Consider the following 18123-nt stretch of genomic DNA (forward strand, 5'->3'; position numbering starts at 1 on the left):
GGAATATTTTCTTTTGTGTAGGTTGATAGTAACATGTTGATCTTCTCCTTCCATCAGGACATGAGGAACTTGAGGTTTGCCTTGAAGCAGGAGGGTCACAGCAGACGAGATATATTTGACACCCTCTCCAAACAAGCCTTCCCTGTCTCCCACAGTCTGGTAAGAAAACCTCAAACTTCTAATGCCACCTACTAACTGACACTGTGTTTTTCTTCTTTCTGTCCAAATCTCACTGGTGATTGTGAAGTGCCACTACAGACAAAGCACAAACATACCCACTCAAATCCACACTGAAGGCACAGGAAAATAAGAATGATCCAAGAGCCCAACATGATGGATCCATTTTATTTTAAGATGCACATTATTTTATTTTTAGATGCAGCCCTTATTTTACTTGAAATGAGAAAAGAGCATGCATTTACTTTTAGAGTACTTAGACTATTACTTATGTCAGCTGTGTATAAGTAACATATATAGAGGAAGTCCACTATGGCTACTCAACTGCTTTATTGGTGGATTTGAGTTGCATCTTGAGCACTGGCTGAAAAAACCATTGAAGTCCACCCAGCACTGGCTGAAGAGACATTTTTCTGCTCACAGTCATTCTGCATTTGTTTCAATGCCCGGTATTCATGCAAATGCTGCATTCAGAGATGCAGCCCCCTCACACACCATGACACACAGCTACCCGCCCACTCTACAGCTTCATCTGCTCGCCTGATATTCATGCATGCTTTATTTATGTCAGGCATGCTTACTTGATGTTCGTCTTTCAAATGTACTCAACACAAAAACGAAACAATGGCTACTTAATGTCTCTGGCAATGTCAATCTCTATAATAATGCTGGCACAGCATAATTACATCCTGGGCTTTATGTTAGTAGTTGTATCCATCATTTCTACCAGATATGATAACTTTAAGTAATAACTGAGATCTGGGAACATGGTGACATCACTACATTAAAGTCTGACGCAAGTTTTTCAGTGTTCACACCAGGGTTATTATAGTTTTGAAAGTTTCATTAGTTTTTATTTTTATTTAGTTTTCAGTTTGTTTGTTTTTTTTAATTTCAGTTTAGTTTTAGTTAGTTTAACAAGTGATGAAGTAGTTTTTATTTAGTTTTAGTTTGAGTGTTTCAGGTGTCAGGAGGAAAGCCTTGATTAGTAGAAGCTGTAAAGGATGAAATAGTGCTGACACTGAGGTAAGGTTTACTGTGTTTCTAACTGTGACATTATGTTAGCTGTCTCCTGCTTTACTGTGAGAGCTTCCAAGGTGAACTTTCACATTAGTGGCATTTTTCCCTTTTGAGCTGTATCCCACCAATGTTCCCATCACTCTTCATCACTCTTCATCACCACACTTTTACTTTCATCTGCTGCGGGGTCGGAGTCTAAATATTTCCATATTGGGCTGTGACGTTTTCTGTCTGGAACTTCTTCTTCTTCTTTCTAGAAAATCATAAATTACACGTCAAGCATCTTCTTCTTGTGCATTATGCAGCAGCCTCTATGCTGTTATGTCAAGAAGTCAAACTGAACAGTAAAAATCGAAGCTGATTTTATCTGCAATTCAGTTTAGTTTTAGTTAGTTTTACATTATTCATTGTGGTATTTAATTAGTTTTATTTCTTTTTTTTAAACCTTTATTTTAATTTTAGTTAACTAAATGATTTTTTCACTGCTAGTTTTAGTTTTAATCTTAGTTTTAGTTAACTATAATAATCCGGGATCAGACAGGTTGGAAACAAACAAAGGGGCCTCTCCAGATAACCTAAATCATTTATCTTGAGGTCAGTTTGAAAGTGAAAAGACCTAAAATGTTGCTAATAATTCCTCATTGTGTGTGTCACACTGTGTCACAACTACACTGAGTACAGAAAGTCCAGGTTGAAGCAGGAAGTTGGTCTATAAACTGTGGAAGATGTTAAGATAATGTTACTGTAGTTTGACTGTTGACCTATGTTTTTGCTTCAGTATAGAAGCAGGGTTTATTTGCAGCCTATCCAGTCATGTGACTGCTTGTGTTTCTTGACCTGTCTGCATATGATGTTACAGCGTTCTCAGATGTCAGATTTTAGTTCTTTATGAAGCCACAGTTATGACCTATGTTACACACTTACCCACAAAACAAGCAGCCATACATCCTGTTTACACATACAGATACTGATCACTGCAGTCAGTAGTATCCCCATTCTGTACAATGTAGCTTTGAGGAACTACCAGGATGTGAATAAGTATAGCTAAGTGTGGACACACATTGCTCAGGAAATGAACTTCTTCCTTGTGTGCTAGTATAATGACACCATGAGAAAATAACTGTCCAATCTGAGCTGAAACAACCAGTTTGAGGTTTATGAAAGGCAGGAGACTTTATCTTTTAAGACACAGAGCGTAGGGAGAGACGTTCATTATGAGCTTCAATTTGTGTCAAAACTTGTACTCGTGCTTTGAGCCTGGCACACATATTTAGTGTGACTTTAACTTCTTAAACATACCATCATCAGTCATCCATAAATCTGCTTGGAAGTCCTTTTTTAAATCTTTCTATTTTGTTTAAGACAGCAAAACAAGACTCACCAGGAAAGCAACATACACATATGATCAAATTAAATACACAGCTTTCTGCTGTCTTAACATGAACACATATAATACACCACCATACAAACCATCAAAAACAAACCACAAAACACAAGGGCCAAATAACTAACTAACTAACTAAATAAATAAATAAAAAGAAAAATATTACTATTGCTACTTGATTACTATTTGAACAGAAGACCAGAATATTTGTAATCAATGGACATGACCACATTAAATGAAAATAAGTGCCTAGGTGACATTTCCTGCATGCTGCAGTGCTTGGAAGTCCTAGATCAAAAGACTGAGAAAGAAAGAAACTGAGAATCATCACATTTTTCAGTTTTCTTCAGAATCAAAGAAATCCAGTGATCGTTGATGTGCATTCATTGCTACACTGAAAACAGGAACCCCTAGTAGCTAATTCAGCAGAATTTTAATCACGATTGGGAAATAACGATAATAATATTGTGACTTCCTGAAATGCTATATGTTCATACACACATACACCCCTGAAGGACAATCTCCCAATCATTTTACAGGGGCAAAATGAGTCTCTGCCTCGAGGTATGTACTCCACGTGACCCCGAAAAATTCCCAGGTGCCCCATACAGTCACAGCCCTGTAAAATGACCCTGAAGTTGCTGCAGTGGAAACAGCCCTAAATATTACATGTCACCACTGAAGTATTTGTAATCATAAGAGTTGTGTGTGCTACTGCTATACTGTAATGTGTAAATGTCACATATCTTTCTCTTTTCTCTATCCAGCCCCTCTTTGCATATGTGACTCAGGAGAAGTACGAGGAAAACGGCTGGAACACCTACAAACCCATGGAGGAGTTCAGACGACAGGTAAGGAGGGGTGGTGTCTAATATCTGAAAAAAGAGCTTTACATTGTTTCTGTCAGTAGCTGATGATGATCATTATCCTCCACAGGGCTTACCTAACAACAAGTGGCGCATTACATTCATCAATAAGAACTATGAGCTGTGTGACACCTACCCCACTGTGTTGGCCGTACCCTTTAACTGTAAAGAGGAGGACCTGAGAAGAGTGGCTGCCTTCAGGTCAAGATCACGCATACCAGTGAGTACATGTTTATTCTCTATGTGTGTATATTGATCTATATAACTATGCAACACAATATGCATCACTATACTTGTTGAATGTTTGAGTACAGCTTAAAGAATAGTCTTGTGTTGATGTTATTTCACCTTTTTTAATTCCTCTCCAAAGTAAAGAATCAATAATAAACGGATCCTGACATTATTTCAGTATTTCCATCTCTGTCAGGATTCTTTGACATCTCTAACTCTGCCTCTCTGTCTCTATCACTGTTTGTGTTTGACCACAGTTTCTCTGTCTGCCTCTTCCTTTCATCTGGTTTTGTGCCTTTAGGTTCTATCATGGATCCACAGGGAGAACCAGGCAGTAATCGTCCGCTGCAGTCAGCCTCTGGTCGGTATGTCTGGTAAAAGGAACAAGGACGACGAACGCTACCTGGACATGATCAGGGAGGCAAACGACACCACCAAACTCACCATCTATGATGCTCGGCCCAGCGTCAACGCTGTGGCCAATAAGGTCAGTAGGAAATTAAAGACAGCAACTAAAGATCATTTCTTTTATCCATTAATCTGAAAGTTATGTTTTCAATTCATTCATTAATGATTCTGGTTTTATATCGTGGGAAAAGCTATTGAAAAATTGTCATCGCAGTTTCACGGTTTGAAAGGTGACATCCTCTTGTTTTGTCTAACCAATAGTACATTACCCTTATTTGTGTGTTTATAATAGTAGATATACACATAAATATACACATTGATTTATTCTTGGGAAGCTACAACATGAAGGTAAAACCAAAATAAATTCAAAATATCGTCAATATTACCTTTTTAAAACTTTAAAATTCTTCTTAACATACTGTTCAGCGTCAAATTTGACACATTTTTGCATGTGAGAGCTGTAAAAACACCCTTCACACATTTCTATTAGCTGTACTTTACCTAATATGACACACAGTATACAAACATAGAAATAAAATGTTTTTGTGCAGCTGATACACATTTTTATATATGCAAAAATGTACAAGTTTGACCTTTGTTTATTAAACACATTCAAAAGTCAGCATTCAAATACGTTGTATACGTTGTGGTATTCATCATATTCTATAAAATGTTCTCATGGACCATAAAATAGTGATTGTGAATGTCTTTTTTCCACAAGATTAATCAAACATATTAATGACTGATGGGACATTTATGAATGTGAGTTGGTGTAGAGACTAATTATGAGTCAGATTATGAACAGTGTGTAAGTATTTATTTATTTTTCTGGCATAGACGCCTTTATTTGACAGTAAGAGAGACAGGAAATTAAAGGAGAAAGAGGGGGGTGTGACAATCAGAAAGGTCCGCCGGCCGGGACTGGAACCAGGGTAAGCTGTGTATATGGCATGTGCTCTTAACCACTCGACCACCTGCGCGCCCAGTATGTAAGTCTTAAGATATCCTATTATCAAGGAGGGTTAGACAGGGATGTCCTCTGTCCCCACATGTATCTCTGTAAGTAACAGAAACAGAATGTGAAATGAGAAAAAACAAGAACATGTACACACGGAACATAATCAAAAATCTCTATGTATGTCGATGATATATAGAAATGCATTGTCCCCATATGAGGATGGAGGAGAGCATATTGCCTAAAGATGTTTCTGCCCTCTGCTGAACTTACAGCACCACCATCAGGTCAAAACATAGCATTGACCAACACTGTAATTCATGACAAGTTTCTCAAAAAACATGTTTATGGTCCTCTATACAATGAATCCAAGTGTGACCATGCTCTAGCACCTCAACTTTTACTAATATGCAGATTGCCATGACATTTACTGAGTACATACTTGCTTTTTAATTCTGAACACACACAAAAAAATGTAATCGTGATATCTTTGCTGTCCAGGCCACAGGAGGAGGCTACGAAGGTGATGAGTACCAAAACGCAGAGCTCATATTCCTGGATATCCAGAATATCCACGTCATGAGGGAATCCCTGAAGAAACTCAAAGACATCGTCTATCCCAATGTGGAAGAATCTCATTGGCTGTCCAGCCTAGAGTCCACACACTGGCTAGAACATGTTAAGGTACAAAAAGAGTTTGGTCTGTGTGTATATTTTTTCCTTTTTTTATTTGATTAATTGTTAACAGGTCTCATCTTTATGATATTGTGTGTGTGTGTGTGTGTGTGTGTGTGTGTGTGTGTGTGTGTGTGTGTGTGTGTGTGTGTGTGTGTGTGTGTGTGTGTGTGTGTGTGTGTGTGTGTGTGTGTGTGTGTGTGTGTGTGTGTGTGTGTGTGTGTGTGTGTGTGTGTGTGTGTGTGTGTGTGTGTGTAGCTGGTGTTGTCAGGAGCCATCCAGGTAGCAGACAAGGTTTCCAGTGGAAACTCAGTGGTGGTTCACTGCAGTGACGGATGGGACAGAACTGCTCAGCTCACCTCTCTGGCCATGCTGATGCTGGACAGTCACTACCGCACCCTCAGAGGGTTCCAGGTCAGTAACATGACGCATTATGTAAGGAACCTGCTGACCCACACTAGACACACATGGCTGTTGGGTTGTTAAATCCAAACCAGGCAGCACTATTGTAGCCAAATTACATCTACAGCAGCAATTTGACTGTTCTTCACTTTTTGTCTCCTATTAGGTGCTAATTGAGAAGGAATGGATCAGCTTTGGGCACAAGTTTGCCTCAGTAAGTAACATTTTATCTGTAGCATCATCTAATCCAGCTTTATTAGTTTTTTTTATTAATATTCAAGACTGTCAGTAATGATAAAACTTTTCTCAAGAAATGGCTCCTTATTTGATGTGTGTGTGTGTGTGTGTGTGTACAGAGGATAGGTCATGGTGACAAGAACCATGCAGATCAGGACAGATCACCCATCTTTGTTCAGTTCATCGACTGTGTATGGCAGATGACTAAACAGGTATGTTGAATACATCAGAGACATCTAGTGTTCCCTGTTGTGAGATTGTAGAATTGAAACCATGTTAAATTCAATATAATGTCCATTTATCAGTGCAACACAGTTCAAATAAGTGGAAACAGCTAGAGATGATTAGTAAAAAAGAGAATGTGGAAATGTACATTACCATCATTCATCATTTATTAAGACAACATGTAATCATGTCAAATTAAAACAAGAGCAGATCAGAAAACAGGAAGGCTTCTTTACAATTCCATTTCATACATTTGAGTGTAAACACAGTAACTAATGAAGTCTCTCCTCTCCTTTCAGTTCCCCACAGCCTTTGAGTTTAATGAGCGCCTCCTGCTGACAATCCTGGATCATCTCTACAGCTGTCGCTTTGGGACTTTCCTCTACAACTGTGAGAGTGCAAGAGACCAGCACGTAAGAACCACTGTTTCCTCTGTGGTGCCTTTCTTTTGTGCACACGTGCAGCCTGCATACTTTAATTCTCTGTTATTCACACTGTTTGTCATACAGGAGGTGAGGTCGAAGACGGTGTCTCTGTGGTCTTTGGTAAACAGTAAGATGGACATTTATTTAAACCCTTTCTACACCCCGGAGTCCGGCAGGGTCCTCTACCCTGTTGCCAGCATGCGCCACCTTGAGCTCTGGGTAACATACTACATCCGCTGGAACCCACGTATACGACAACAGGTAGGTCTGTCTGTGTGTTTGATGTAGCATGACCCAGCCTGGATCACTGCCCGGGACCACCACACCATTCATTCAGTGTGTGTCAGCTGGTGTTTTAGTTTGACACATATTTCATATACACTGTGTAATGCTCTTTATTGGGGCTTCTTAGTTCTTTTCATTTATATCTATGGCAGTAGTTGCCTACTCTTTGTGAAATTAAAGGTGCAGTGTTTAGGATTCAGTGACAATAAGCGGTGAGGTTACACACAGCAACAAACTGAAACCCAAACAGTTTTATCAAAATAAACGATATAAAAACAACTGAGATCTAAGTAAAAAAGTATTTTATCAAATAAATGTCAAAGATGGAATAAACAAAAGACAGAGGTCAAACACATTAAAGTACATTTTCATTTTGACAAACATTTTTGTGTAATAACTCATGTTGTGAAAAAGGCACGTAAAAAACACTAAACTTGAAGAGTACGGTCTAGACCTGTTCTATGTGTAAAGTGCCTTGAGATGACTTTTGTTGTGATTTGGCGCTATACAAATAAAGATTGATTGATTGAGATTGATGAATGCTGTCGTGATAACTGAACAGAACCGCTCCCTATGTAGATATAAAAGGCTCCTTCTAAGGTAATGAAAACATCAAGTCATATGTTCAGGCGATTATAAGCGAATTAAAACATACTTTTGAGTGTTATATAACATTTCTGCCGAGTCTCCACGATGTCACTAAATTCTACACACTGCACCTTTAATGGCAGACTATGGTAAAGTATGCAAAGTTTGATCTTTTTACAGTTTAGTTGACATTGCATATGGAAATGGGCAGAGACTGCTTCCTAACTTAAGAAACAGTCCAGCACATGAACCCCCATGGTGAATGGAGAATTGTAGTTCTTATGCTTTTTTGTAAAAATTGAACAAATGAAATATAACGTGTCAATCAGTGAGCTGGTAGGTAGTTTGTTACCACCTGAGCTTCTACCTCTGCTATTAAATAAAGGTAACCCAGAAATGTATTTGATAAACATGTAATATTAACATGTTATGTTGGTATTTGATTTCTATGACGACTGTTAGAAAGGAGAAACAAGTTAAAATATTATGAGAAACATGTTTATTTTCCATCCCAGTAAACATGCAAGGAAAAATAGTACCTAGATATACAGTATATGGACAGTGTGAAGTACTAACAGAGGCCCAAATAGTTTAAATAATATAATTTTCTGATCAATTAAAACCTTGTTTTTCAGTTTCGTCTATTCATGTCTTTAGCAAAACATCCCAGAAAATGAGAATTTACCAAAGTGCACAGTGTCATTCAAACTGATAAACCACTTCTGTAATGGTGCTGTATTTTCAACCAACTCAATTTGAAACATACTCATTTGGATCTACTTTCAACAATATTCAGACTGACACTCTTATTCCCCATGACTAATGGCTACTGTTGGGATTAATAGACATAAACAGCTGAACTGTACGTTTGCTGACGTGTGTCTGTGTGTCTGTGTGTCTGTGTGTCTGTGTGTCTGTGTGTCTGTGTGTCTGTGTGTCTGTGTTCCAGCAGCAGAGTCCAGTGGAGCAGCGCTACAAGGAGCTGTTGGCCCTCAGAGACGAATACTTGAAGAAGCTGGAGGAGCTGCAGCTGTCTGACTCCGCCCCCTCTTCCCGTCTGGCTAACAGCTCCACCCCTAACACCTCCTCCTCCACCTCCCCCACACCATCACAGCAATACACACACCTACACACTCCCCTCTGAGGGCTGGTGACACACACACACACACACACACACACACACACACACACATACTCTCTCAGATATACTTGTTGACTTGCACTTATGTCCTCAGCACTCTGATTTCTGTCAGTCTCACACACAGGGAATTAATTAGTATTGTGCAGTCCTAACTGTGGATAACATAGAATTCTAATAAGAGTTAGATTTGATGGTTAACTCCTAACACCATAGTGGTGATGATGGTGATTATGCAATATGTCACAGTACAGCCTTGTCACAAGACTTTTCTATACACACACACACACACACACACACACACACACACACACACACACACACACACACACACACACACACACACACACACACACACACACACCATACAGTGAAGCCTTAAAGACATTTAGTGGCTTTCTTTTCTCCAAGGGCTTGAACACACAGGACATGCAGCGTATGTGTATCGGCGTTCACATACTCGCACTGATTTTACAGGAATACAGCAGGAAAACTCACTGTGGGTGGTTATCTTTCAATCAGATCACCACAGATGCACATACAGAACATATACTATAGATTCAGTGATAAACCTTGTGTCCATGAGAGAAGTTATTCTTTACATTGGGAAAAGTAGCTTGACAAAATAATTGTTACTCAAGGTCTCACCATTGAAAGCTCCAGATAATGCTAGCTGAGGTACAATTATTTTGTCGTATGTGTAGTTGTCATCCATTAAAGGAACACTACAACTTTTTGACTGATATTAATTGCATCGCTATGCGTCCATTTAAAAGAGATATCTGGGGTGTAGCTTAGCTAGTGCTAGTTTTAGCCTCACTTCAACAATGGGGGAACAGTTAGCTTAGCTCTGTCAAAAGGAAGTAGATCCCATGGCAGGTAGCGACAGTAGCTCGTCCAGGGCGCTAATTTCTGTATTTGTTTTTGTTTTTTTGGAAACCTTTACAAGATTAGCACTGCTTGACCTGAAAGATTCAGGAGTTAGCATGACTATATAGAGTAGCAAAGTACAGTTGATTATAACAATAAGAGTCAGGTTAGTCTTGATCAGAACTAGTTTCTACAACATGAAATGTAAAGTATTCCAGTATGAATGAACAATTGGAAGATGATTTTTGACTTAGCTAGGCTAGTAGTTTCCCCCTGCTTCCACTAGATGAAACTAATGTTGGTGTCTTCATCTTGTATTGTTTCACAGAAAACAAGCACTTCTCCCAAAATGTCCTTACTGTGTCCTTAAATTAAAGTATTTTTTCATGGTTAAAGAACAAGTTTAAAGGTTTTGCTGAAGCCATTCTAGTAGACAAAGAAACATTATCTTACTAGCATTTTCAATGGCTTTCTGGAGCTTTCAACCACAAACCCAAGTAAACTCCATCCTCTAACAAAGACCCTGTGTTAAGGTTATTTTGTCAAGCTACATAAGAACAGATGTTAAAATTAGAGAAGTTGTAGTCAAGGCAGTGGCAAATAACATTTTTATAGAATTTCCAAACAGTGAATAATGTCTCCAAATCCACCAACAGATTGTTTAAAACACAACACATTTCACATTTTGATGTCAGAACACTGCTAGATGACAGAATCTGTCTCTGTCAGTCCAGTTTATGCCGAAGTCTCACAACACAGCCGTTGGTGTACTGTGTGAACAATGTAATGCTAATCAAGACGAACAACTCTCGCTTTTCACACTTCTTCCTACTTGCTGCACTACTGCTGAGTGTTGCCCTATCCCACGAGGCATTGATTAGAACTGCTGCAGAGCTCACGCAGCACAGTTGGAGGCTGGGGACCCTTTACAGTGCATGTCCCTGTTTGACTCTAGCTAAATGTATATATCAGGTGTGTCAGATTTGGATGGATTGATGTGGAATTTGTTGCTTATCACCTGAGGATGAAAGCTAGAGCGGTCTCTGTTAAGTATATTTTGCCACTGCTATTAGCTAAGCTCATCTAAGCAGTATTTCTCAGCACTTCGTAAGCTACGGCACTGATAGCAAATACAGTTCTAGCTAATAAGCAGAGTTTGATTAGAATTAATCAGTAATGTACTTACTGAATGCAGCTTTGACACGGTTTGATCTATATTTCAGGTGCTCAAGATAGTTTAGGAAGATGAAGTGGTGCTGGCCTCTGATCCTGGATCACTGCTTTTACTTTTATGTTCTCACTTAATACAGACCCTGCATGGAGAAGCCAGTCCAGGTCCATGAAAGCCTTACCATGCCAAGATGTTTCTAACCAGCAGATGGTTTTTTGGGACAGTGAGCAGAAATAAACCAATTAGCTCTCACTTCCCCTAAATACACTTTTTTGTAAGTCAGATATTTTATCCACCCTCACTGAAAAGTCCCAGGTAAAAAAAACACATTTGTGATGTCAGAGCACATGTGCCTTTTGGACAGGGTTTGTTAGCTTTTTTTCTGTCTTCCATTTTCATTTGCCTGTTATCTGATTGGTTTAGATAATTGGCAAAACTTGTTTCCAACCAGTCTGGTTTTCTCACTGCTCATGTCATATTGGACTCCAATGTAGAGCTGTGTCTAACAGATTAGTTTTGTCCCCAGATCTCAGTATTGAAATCAATGAAAAGTATGTCACCACAACTGATGGGGAAAATTTCAAGACCTGTGTGTAAACATTTGGGAATTATCTTTAACTGTTGACAAATACATTGCCATTTCCACATAGGAAATTCTATGGAAGTACTTTTTCACCAGAAAAAAAACAAAACATAGATTAAATGTTAGAAATTACAAAAACATAAATATTTTTGGTACTTCAATTATGAGATACGAGTACACAATTATGGCATTTTAAGTCAAATAGGTAAAATTATTATTACTGTTGGTATTATTATGAAAATGTTGACCTAAGATAGAGTATGTTATTTTTTGGAGACAGTACTTCTTATTTGTGTAGTTTTAATCTCAAACCTATGCGATAGTACTACCTTTTATAATTTTGACTTTGTAAACCAAGATTTAAGCTCTTTGTCTTGAAAATTAGGACCCTATATGATTTCGAAAGTAATGAAAAAACACATGAAAATCGACCTGTCCAAAAAGCACATGGTTTAATAGTTAGTGTCTTTGGGTTTTGGTGTTGTCATGGAGCTGATGTCTACAGTGCAGTGTGCAGTCAAACTCAGGACTTCACATGGACAGCAGTGTGAATAAGAGGAATGTTTGAAAATATTTCTTTAGGATGACATTGGAATTAGGATTTTGAAAAATATCTTGATGAAAGGATTTTGCTGCTATCTCAAAAAGTTCCCATTCTGGTTAATCTGAAAAACAACGCACAAAGACAGACAAAAATAATGGGCAGCATGTTTATAAAATGTCTATTACAGATGTATGTACTGTATCATGCAGTCTGTCAAGTTGTTGACTGGACTGTTTATTACAATCAGTCTTGAGTTTTCAGTTGTCTGCCACCATTGCCCCATTTGTTCATTCAGTCTAATGAGAAATGTCCAGTCTGACCTGTTAGATATATACTCCTTATTTATCAGTTATCTTGGCCATGCCAGCTGTGGGGTCCATCACTGAAAAACTAGAATGAAAAAAGAAAAAAGAAAACCTGTAAAAGGAGTTCCAGACCTGGTCATGGAAGCAGTCTACCTTTAAAACTGCAACAGTGCTGCACTGTGGCTCGGTATCCAATAAGGAACAGACTATTCTGTTCAAACTAATACAGGGTAGATACACCTGAACGTCTACATGGACCACCACTGTAGATCACATATGTCTGACACTTTATTTGTTACATTTTATTAACACCTCCTTCACAAATGAATATTGAGTTACAATACTTCATTCCTTTCCAAGGGACTTGGACTGATGGATACCAAATTTCCTCTAGTTCACTTGGACTCTTTGACACTGAAATTGATTCATAATTGTACTCTATAGAGTTGTAAAGAGGGAGGAAGTGCTGGTTCCCAAAGTATTTTTCCTCACTTGAAATGACTAGTTGAAAGATTTATAATGCTGTAACACAATACTATAGGTCAGTGGTTCCCAACTTTTTTGGCTTGTGACCATTTAAAAAGAGGTAATGTCTACATATTTCCCTCCATCACAGGTTAAGATATAACTGTGGACAGTTGGGCAGAATTCTTCTTAGGATTTTTAGTGTCCTTAAGAGTTTAACCTTTACAATATTTTACAAGAGGATGGCTAGATAAAAGTCAGTCCTAACCCTGAACCAACATACTGTAATTGTGTGAAACAATACTTACCATTCTTACCCAGTTAATCTTCTGGTGACCCTTCACATTTATCCTAGAACTCATTCATTGTTCATCTTTTCTATTGATGATTCAAGCAAGAGGGTTTCATGTCCAAACATTGAGGTGCTCCAACCAGTCAACTAACATTTTTTATGAGAAAATGAATAGGACTTTTACTTCTGGAACCCTGAACCTAAAATATCTTCTCCCACTTCGCTACTCTATAGAATCCTCAAGTCCCCCGATAAAATATCTTCGTGGTCAAAGAGGAATTTGTACAGCCAGCTCAAACCCCAACACATTTTCCTTCACACAGTGTAATCAACTCATCAGGTCATCACGAAGTTAGAAGCAATATTACAAGGGGATGATGTATGCAGAGTGTGACAGTTTCAGTTGTGAATGAGGTGTAATAAGTCATTTTTCAAAGTGTGTCAGGTCATGTTCAGATTTGTGCCTTGATTCTTCTAAGAATCACCTTCACCTCTTCAGAGTGATGTACTCTTAAGCTTTCCTGGGTCATGTTTGAGACTGACTGTTTTGTGGCCCTGAGCTCCAAAGGAATAATGCCTTGTATGCTCTGATTTTGGAATATGCCATGTTGTTGTTTATTGGGTGTGTGACAGTTTGAAGTGGGAAAAAGTGAGCATTACAATGGAAGACAGGGCATCTACTAGGGTATCTTTTCATGTGTTCTATCAAAAATGTTCAGCTTTCAACCGTTAAGTATTTAAAATGAACAATAACTAAAACTTCAAGATTTATATGAGTCAGTCTAATTAATGTTCACAATCTGTAGCTACAACCAGACAGAGATGATCACACATGACATTTAATCGGAGTAAAAAAAGGCCACAATTCATGAAATATATATATATATATATATATATATATATATATATATATATATATATATTATATTATATACAAAATTAGGTACATCATGCTGAAATCATTACATTAACAATTCATGACAAGACTTGATGGGTGATCAAATCAGTAACACCTGAAGGTAAACAAAAAAAAGTTAGTTCTTTATTTATGTCACCAGCCTAATGCAAGACATTGTAATATACATACAACTTCATGAATCCTACTTCGGGCAATTTGTTTGAAGTGTGTAATAACTATATAAATGTGTAATAAAATCTGTAAATAATATGATATATTGATAAACTCGAACAATAAAAAAGATCAGATAAAACATTCACCAGTTGTGACAATCATAAATATCTACTGAACACATAGAAGTCAAATTGCAGAGGAATGATTTAGAACAGCCAAAGAAAAAAACCAAAATACTTGCTGCTTTCTGAAAGATTTGTTGGTTGCAAAAATCATTTACATCTCTTAATGATCTGAATACATTTTAACAATGCTGTTCAGGCTGTTTCTGTTTTATAGTGACGATGTTGTGTCCTTCAATTATCCCACTGCTACTTACTAGTCATGACGTTTGGAAATGTATTATTAATTACATTTGAAAATAGCCTTACGAAAAAAGCTTTACGCACTAACATGATCTGAAGCTGACCCAAAACCGATACTTTGTTGAGACCTGTTGGGTTCTGGTCAGGTAGCAATTCTACCTCTGCTGTTCATCATGTGGTTATTTAAACAAGGATATAACCAATCAATATTTCATAAATGGACAGGTCAAAATAGCTGGATATTGGAAAGCCTCGCTATTTCACATGTCAAAGCAAATTGAACTCGATCAGTTCTCGACATGAAGGGAACATCTTGCCAACTTTGTCATTAAAATGAATGAGCAAATTTCAGTGTGATTACACTTTCAAACTGTCTAGATATATTGAATGCTCCCTTTAAAGGTCCCTTTATGCCCATTGGTTCTTTGAAGTTTGAATAACAGTAAGTTGGGAGAACATTTGTGGTCAAAAGACCTTGAGTAATGTTCTTAAGGCACATTACTTGACACAGTATTGACTTGTTAAATCAAACGTATAGCTTCAACACACCAAAATGAGGCCTTACAAACAAAATTTGAATGACGCAAACTGTGGGACGACATTTATACTGACTCCAGTTTCATCTTGGATCGAACCTGTCCATATAATTGCAATACCAAGGATTCCCCAGCAGATGTCGCCAACGTTTTTTTTTTTCCCCTAACAAAAGGGTGTCACCCTAAAAAAAGAATAATAATCTGGCGGTTTACCTTCAACAAAATGTCAGGATGAACTACAAATATGTCAGATCTCAAACATGACTCTTCTATGTCTTTGGAGGGGCAGAGTGTGTGGATTAGAAGATGCGACCTAATTCCAGTGTTGATCACGATCATCCTTCTACCAAAATGGAATTTTTTTGGTCTTTGACGTCATTGATGAGGTTTGATCTCAATAAGGAGGTTTGCATGGAAAACAACAGCAACAGAAAATGAGTGACAGCATCATAAGATGTGTGAGTTGGTCGCATGGTTGTGTTTTTAGGGAAAAACAGATGAAAATCTATATTTTTTATTTTTTACTTTGTACAAGCACCATGATGTAATTACCTCAATCAAAACCTATTTTACTGTCTAAAGTTCTATTGCTGTAAAATACAATTATTTTATGTAGTGTAAAATCTTACAGTTTTATAAAAAGGAAAGTAATGATGGTTCAGAAATTGTTGGTATAAATTGTGGATTTCTGCTCCATCGGTTAAAATCTTTTTGTTTAATTTTTGAGGGCATTTTATTTTGGTTTGTATTCACTAACCCCAGGATGAAAAGACATAAGCTTCTGGATACTGTTCACTTGTCACAAACCTTTACATCTCAGCTCCTGGTGGATCTTTAACTTTCTAGATTCATTTGGGTGAACTCTGGTAGATTCACTTATTGGCTCTGTGGTGATGAATCTGAGAAGTAATCTGTCCTTCATTTCAATCTGACTCTCTTTCATTAATGTAGGGATTGTAGTTTCAGGGGGGTTCGTGTCATAATATAGCCTGCTTTTTTTATGAATACATGTGAAATGTGTGTCAGGATCTGTTTGGCATGTAGAAGGGGAGTTAGCCAAAAGGAGAAATCATAACGCATTTCAAATGTATTTCTTTTAATCATGTTATATACTCTCCACAGTTTGTTGGATGGCTTTTGTTATGTAAATAATACTGATTAAATTAATTTAAGGATTTCTGACTCTGGCTCTGTGTTGCTTATTTAGTTATTTATGGTTTTAGAGGTGGTCCTTTCTTCCTGCATCATCACATCGTGGCATGATTAGAGATGCTTTAAAATGTCCACACATTGCATTTTGTTGAGAACAGTAAAGAATAGGGCTGGGTAACGGTACTCGATACCTTTAAAGTATCGACCGAAATAAATCGATACCAAGTACTATCGAAATGTCTCCCATCAAACGATACCTGCATTTGATACGTTTTGCACCCACTGCTAGAAAATATGAATACTTGTATGGACTTGCTCACAGCCAATCAACGCTAGCATTCTTCGATTTAATGTGGCATGCAGCCACAGCAGCTACAACCCGTCTGCGCTGGTGAAGTTGCAGTTAATTTGGTGAATTTGCACAGCATTTTATGCAGTTTAATGCTTTTATTCACATGATGGGTATCGAAATAAGTACTCAATTGGTATCAGTATCACTTTAAGGGTACTTGGATTGGTATACTACCCAGCCCTAGTAAAGAATAAGGCTTGCAATATTCCATGTGTTTCTTACTTTCAACAAACAAATGTGCAGAGCAAAACCAAGAATGAACTCATCATAGTTACAATTTTCCAGAAGTAAAAAAAAAAAAAAAACGACTTAATTTTTCAGATGTATAATTTAGGTTTGCTCTACATATTATCAGAACTGAGGATGTCAAATAAACAAATTCCAATGCATTACATTACATGTAAGCTTACCAACACTATCAAGGGCTAAGCTGCATCCTTCCAGTGGATCTTCAGACATTTGGCGACTCCCTTGTTGGAACCCCCTTCATCAATACCCCCATCCCCTACTCTATCTCCATCAACAAAGACTTCTAAGTTTGACTCCTGGTGAAAGCTATCCATGCTGAAAGCTTTGTAATCACAGTCAAACTCCTCCTCACATAAAGCATTTACATACAAACAAAATTCAATCCTCAGTTCCTTTTCCTCTAGGTCCTACACTACAGTAGGTAGGCCTAGACTTCACCGACCAGCTCTAGAGTGTATGGAGATCTGGGTACATTCATGCTTCTATAAAGAGGGTCCTCATGATACAGAAGCGAAACAAAGCACACAGACACTGGTACTATCACATATGTGTTATTCATTTCATACATGAACTCATATAACTGGACACTAAAAACTATTAAAACCCAACTGAACTGATACGACTCCAGAAACGTTTCAATATGACACATATTTTTACAATATGTGTGCAAACTAAGGATCTAAAAGGGTAGGTCATAATACTTGTGTGTGTCCCTGAGAAGTTGGGTGAAGGAAGTGAGCCACCTTGACCATATTCAGAGCCATTTATAGACCACTAACTCATTTGTTTTGTATACATTGAGCCAAGAGTATTTCAGACAGAATGTCTCTAGAACATTGTTGGGCAGAGCGCTGTTCTGCCCGTCATAGTTTACTTAATCTCTAACAACTCTGAGCCTCAGGAAATAGAGGACAATAGAATCTATTTTTAAAAATCTTATTTTATTTTCCTCTGCAGAAATATTATGATACACATGTAGCCCACTGCTAACTACATACCAAAACGTTACAGGACCATCAATATAGAGTGGAATTCCATGTTAAAGATCAGGAATACGGCATTACACATGACTGTTCACTCATTTTTATTACACATTTCTTGAAATAATGCTCCATTTCCCAAATTCTAAAGACAAATGTTTAACAGCACTT

The 18123-nt window shown here is 37.7% G+C and overlaps 1 protein-coding gene across 2 annotated transcripts in view; it reads left to right on the plus strand.

The window, feature by feature from the left end:
- Positions 1-14111, plus strand: part of mtm1 (myotubularin 1) — a 33679-nt gene extending 19568 nt beyond the window's left edge. Inside the window, exons 6-16 of one of the 2 annotated variants that reach the window (XM_062444316.1) lie at positions 58-159; positions 3349-3432; positions 3518-3667; positions 3980-4165; positions 5543-5725; positions 5975-6130; positions 6285-6332; positions 6475-6567; positions 6880-6993; positions 7090-7266; positions 8828-14111. In XM_062444316.1, the coding sequence (XP_062300300.1) occupies positions 58-159; positions 3349-3432; positions 3518-3667; positions 3980-4165; positions 5543-5725; positions 5975-6130; positions 6285-6332; positions 6475-6567; positions 6880-6993; positions 7090-7266; positions 8828-9022 (1488 nt within the window). In that variant the 3' untranslated portion in view covers positions 9023-14111. The remainder of the gene's footprint in view (positions 1-57; positions 160-3348; positions 3433-3517; positions 3668-3979; positions 4166-5542; positions 5726-5974; positions 6131-6284; positions 6333-6474; positions 6568-6879; positions 6994-7089; positions 7267-8827) is intronic. The other variant, XM_062444317.1, reaches the window with a different exon arrangement.
- Positions 14112-18123: the final 4012 nt, after the last annotated feature.

Source organism: Scomber scombrus, chromosome 23, assembly GCF_963691925.1.
Source record: "Scomber scombrus chromosome 23, fScoSco1.1, whole genome shotgun sequence".
In the NCBI taxonomy this organism is placed as follows: domain Eukaryota; kingdom Metazoa; phylum Chordata; class Actinopteri; order Scombriformes; family Scombridae; genus Scomber; species Scomber scombrus.